Source organism: Berghia stephanieae, chromosome 3 (assembly GCF_034508935.2).
Source record: "Berghia stephanieae isolate SIO BIC M18660-M18661 chromosome 3, UCSD_Bste_1.3, whole genome shotgun sequence".
Taxonomy (NCBI): Eukaryota; Metazoa; Mollusca; class Gastropoda; order Nudibranchia; family Aeolidiidae; genus Berghia; species Berghia stephanieae.
In genome coordinates this window covers 94,059,404-94,063,760 of record NC_088362.1, presented here as the reverse complement: position 1 = coordinate 94,063,760, position 4,357 = coordinate 94,059,404, and the positions used below count along the sequence as shown (strand labels likewise).

General features: G+C 34.5%; 1 protein-coding gene across 12 annotated transcripts in view; it reads left to right on the top strand.

The window, feature by feature from the left end:
- The window catches only part of LOC144968873 (uncharacterized), a 36,409-nt gene extending 32,355 nt beyond the window's left edge, over positions 1-4,054 (top strand). For 8 of the 12 annotated variants that reach the window (XM_078907682.1, XM_078907686.1, XM_078907678.1 and 5 more), the window contains exon 20: positions 1,391-4,054. In XM_078907682.1, coding sequence (XP_078763808.1) covers positions 1,391-1,516 — 126 coding nt within the window. In that variant the 3' untranslated portion in view covers positions 1,517-4,054. The remainder of the gene's footprint in view (positions 1-1,390) is intronic. The other 4 variants (XM_078907685.1, XM_078907677.1, XM_078907675.1 and 1 more) reach the window with 1 other exon arrangement.
- Positions 4,055-4,357: the final 303 nt, after the last annotated feature.

The window sequence follows — 4,357 nt, the reverse complement described above, 5'->3', positions numbered from 1 at the left end:
TTAGACCACACAAAGCCTGGGCATTTTAATGGCCGGCAGACGCATGTGATCAGCTCTGACCAATAAGAATCTTTTATTGGTAAGGTTGTTAGGGAAAATGCTAATCTTGTTTACAGTTTTTAAAGATCATTATTGGTTGAACCATTTAACTGCCGATTCAACCATGCATTCTCTGAGATAGGTAAAGACACACCCTTTGCTGTGATATCTTACATGCTACTGGTGGAGGAAAGGACTCAGTAAGCCTATATGTATGATTTGTAAGCATTTGAGTATGGTCCTCTTAGTGGGGACATGTGCTTGTGTTAGGATGAGACATTTAGGTGATCTCAAACTAAGTACACTGATAGTGTGCTCTTGGATTCTATCTGTTCCGATTTGAACCAATTCTCCTTTGTCTTACTTTTTATATGGTGCTTTTATTGTAATTCTAGAACTTTTTATTATCCCATTTTCTTCCTTTTTACTGGTGTTGATATGACCTGAATGTGTTGCAAGCACTGTAAAACCCTTAAAAACAAAAACAAAAACAAAATAAAGGGAAATTAAAATGGAGATACAAATATGCCAATTGTGAGTTGTTGTTTTGGCCTGTAGAAGACCTTGTTTTAGAAATTAGTTTCTGATGGCGATTTTAGCACACTGTCTTGAAAATAAATTTTATTGTCAACTGACTTTGATTGTGCTCAGGAATTTTTGCAAGAACATGGGTCGCGAATTAATTTGAATCATTTGTTGGAAATTTCTTCAAAATATTACTTCTTATCAATAGTCATTGACAATCAGATTCCTGGGCGGCGTTCTCGACCTCCCGTAGTGGGCAGGGAGGTACTTGCTGTGTCTTCTATCCCCTTGTATCTGTTTTCCAATTGCTTTCTGTCTTTGTCTTGGAATTAGATTACTTAGTTTTGTCCTGACCCTGGCCAGTCCTTGGCTGTGAGGGACACAGTCGAATTTATAGATATAGTTTTGGGAGATGATATTTTTTTCATTGTAAATCATCTCTCTGTTATATATATACTGTTATTTTTTTATCTTTAACATATGATTTGTAAACATTTGAGTGTGGTCCTCTTAGTGGGATCTTGTGCTGGTGTCTGGGTGAGACATTTAGGTGATCTCAAACTAAGCACACTGATAGTGTGCTCTTGAAATCTACATGTTCCATATTTGAACCATTCCCCTTTGTCTTACTTTTTTCTCAAGTACTTTTAATTGAACATCTAGAATCTTTTTACTATCCTATTTTCTTCCTTTTTTACTGGCGCTGATATGACCTAAATGTGTTGCAAGTGCTGTAAAACCCTTTTTTTTTGTAAAATCAAAAAAAAAATCAAACATTCAGATTCTTTATTATGAATTGTTTTTTTTTCTATTTTCGTCCGTAAAGGTTCAACAAAAGGGAAAACTACTGACTGTCTTCTCATCTTCTAGATACTGTGGTGGGTCCAATGAAGCAGCTTGCGTTTTAGCAGACAACTTTAAACTCCGGCTAATTCGCATTGACACAGCTTGAGATTGTGAAGAAAAAAAAATTAAGATAGAACAAAGAAAAAGTTTTTTTGTAGATATTTTTATATCAATTTATTCTTGTCATCCATTTCATATTCATCTGTTGGTACAGTCACTGCTAACAGGCTTGATATGCCAATCAGGATATAAAGTGACTCTCACAATATATTATTATTTTTAAGTACTTATCCAATGCTTTCCATATCAGTATTTCGCATTCCTTCATCTGAAATTTGTATTAACTCTATTCAAATGGTTTGCAGCTTGCAAAGTACATTAGTTTGAAATGACTGATTTTTAAAAGGATTTATAGTTTGTTTTAAACAAATGTCCTATTTTAGATTTATTTTAGGTCATTTAAGATATGGGCCCTGTATTATAAAGTCTGTCTGTGATAGAAGTTTATGGAACAGAGCTGTTAAATCTTAAATGTCATTGTCTTCTCGTAGATTTGAATTTGCGACCTTTGGATCATTATACAAGGGTCACTAGTTAAGTTTCTGGAATCCAGATCAGAGGAAAAGAGCTTGCCTTTTAGTTGTAGAGTATATTGCTCTCACCGACAGTCAGTCACGAGGTCATGCTACCTGGTGAGCAGGGGTCAAGGAGCTACAGCCAATACCGTCAAAATTCCATTTAAATGACCAAATGTAATCATTTGTAATTTATTTGTGTTAAAATCTTTAACTATTGTTATGTACTTTATTATTTCTTTGACATTTTATTTTTATGCTCATATAATTTCTGTTTCTATGGGATATATTTATGTCAAATTACAATGAAAACAAAAGACTTCATATTTCAAATACTCATAAGTAAATTGAATCAAGAAATAACACATTTAGACAAACACCACTACCCCCCCCCCCCCCCCTTCTAAATTCACACATAATACAGGGATAATACTGAACTTTTCACCCTACAAAAACCTTCATGGCGAGTTTTCAGAGATTCATGCAATCTGGATTTGATTAACAACTTGTCAGGTCAAATTCCCCACCAACCAGTAGAATAACAAGTCTATTCACAGTGCTGACCACTGTTATCATTCTACAATCATCAATCATCAATCATCATGGTACTTCAAGTTGCTGGTAACACCACAAATAATACGATGCAGACAGTGCTATATCCACAGTTTTGTCATACTCTGAAAAAAAAAGACATTTTAATAATTTTGGCCAGAAAACTTGTCCTTCAAATATTGATCAACTAAAATGACTCTCATCTTGTCAAAAACTCTCAAACCTGGGACTTCCTTGCAATTTTAAGTTTGAGATTTTTAGTTAAGATGAAGTCTCAGGTTTTAACGTTTTTGACAATATGAGGGTCATATTATTCGATTGATATTTAAAGAACGAGTTTTCTGGCCAAAATTTAACTATTTTTCACAGAGTACAGAAGAGTTGAAGAGATGCAAACATTAAGAACATTGTGGGATTGAGAGTGAGATCCATTTATATCGTTCTATGTGTATTCACACAACCAATGACCAGTTCAGTGTAGTAATAAATATAATAGTATAATGCAGTGGAATGCTAGTACAGGGACTATATAGTATTATAATATTTATCATGTGTGGCCAACTTTCATGACCAGTCCAGTTTATATGGACATTTTTCACTCTCTGATTTTAGCCAGTTTTTGTCTTAATGTGAGGATATTTTTAATGTGGCGGAGTAGGGTGAAGTGGGGATTGCAACATTTTGGTTGACGGTTCGATTAATTCTATTATCAGTGGCAGATGATGCTGGCTGTGGTGATGGCAACAACGTAATTGCTGCTGAAAATTATGGTGATGATGTCGATGGGGCTAATGCTTGTGATGATTGCAGCCGTATTCGGGAAAAAAATCGACATATTTACTTTTTAAAATTTGGCCAGAAAACTCGTCCTTAAATATCGATCAATTATAATGACCCTGTTCAATCCAACTCCAGGTTTGAGAGTTTTTGATGTGATGAGAACAAGTTTTCTGGCCAAAATATTTTAATTGTGTTGGTTTTAAAAAAAATTATGGCAGTGTGATCGTGTTGTTGACGATTGGTGTAGTGTATGAGTTGGAGCGGTGGTGGTGATGGTGACAACAGTAGTAGTAGTGATAGAAGCACATGGTATATGTGTCAAATGCCGTAAAACCCCTAAAACAAATAACTTCATTGTCAAGGAATAACTCAGTAGGATTAAATTTCAGACCCCTGAAGATGCAATAGGGATAAGTGAATATGAAATTTTAGCCATATCATTGAAAATTTGACAAAACTGCTTTATTTTTGGTTTAAACAGATGAAACTTTGCTTCCAAGCTGAAGGAGAGTGCTCAAAGAAGCTGTGAACATTTTCTGGTAATGCCATAAGTCCTTCTTGCTGATTCCAGAAACTTAATTAGTTACCCTCTTAAGTAATAAAGAGAAGAAAGGTTAGTTGGGAAAATTTAATTTTCAATCAAATTTTAATGTTTGAATTCATTCTCTTTTAAAGTTATTCCATATCAAAGTTTAAGCGAATATACCATCATTAAATCAAATTAAAGAAAAAAAAAATCATCTATTCATCCACAATGGAAATATTTTACTGAAGCAATAAGATAGAAGCTATCGTGAGAAAAAAACAAGATAATCAGCCAACAGCTGAATTGCATTACAGCGTAGCAAAGTGAGCAGTTGGGGCTAAATTTCTTAATCAAGAAGAAACAAAACAAAACAAGATGCCAAAATTGAGGCTCAGTAGCCCAATGCCTTATCCACTTGGCCATCTCTCCCCCTGCCACTAAATAATGATGATGAACGTTTTATTTATTATGAATATGTAAAAAGCATGTGAAGTGTCAACGATGTCACATGTCC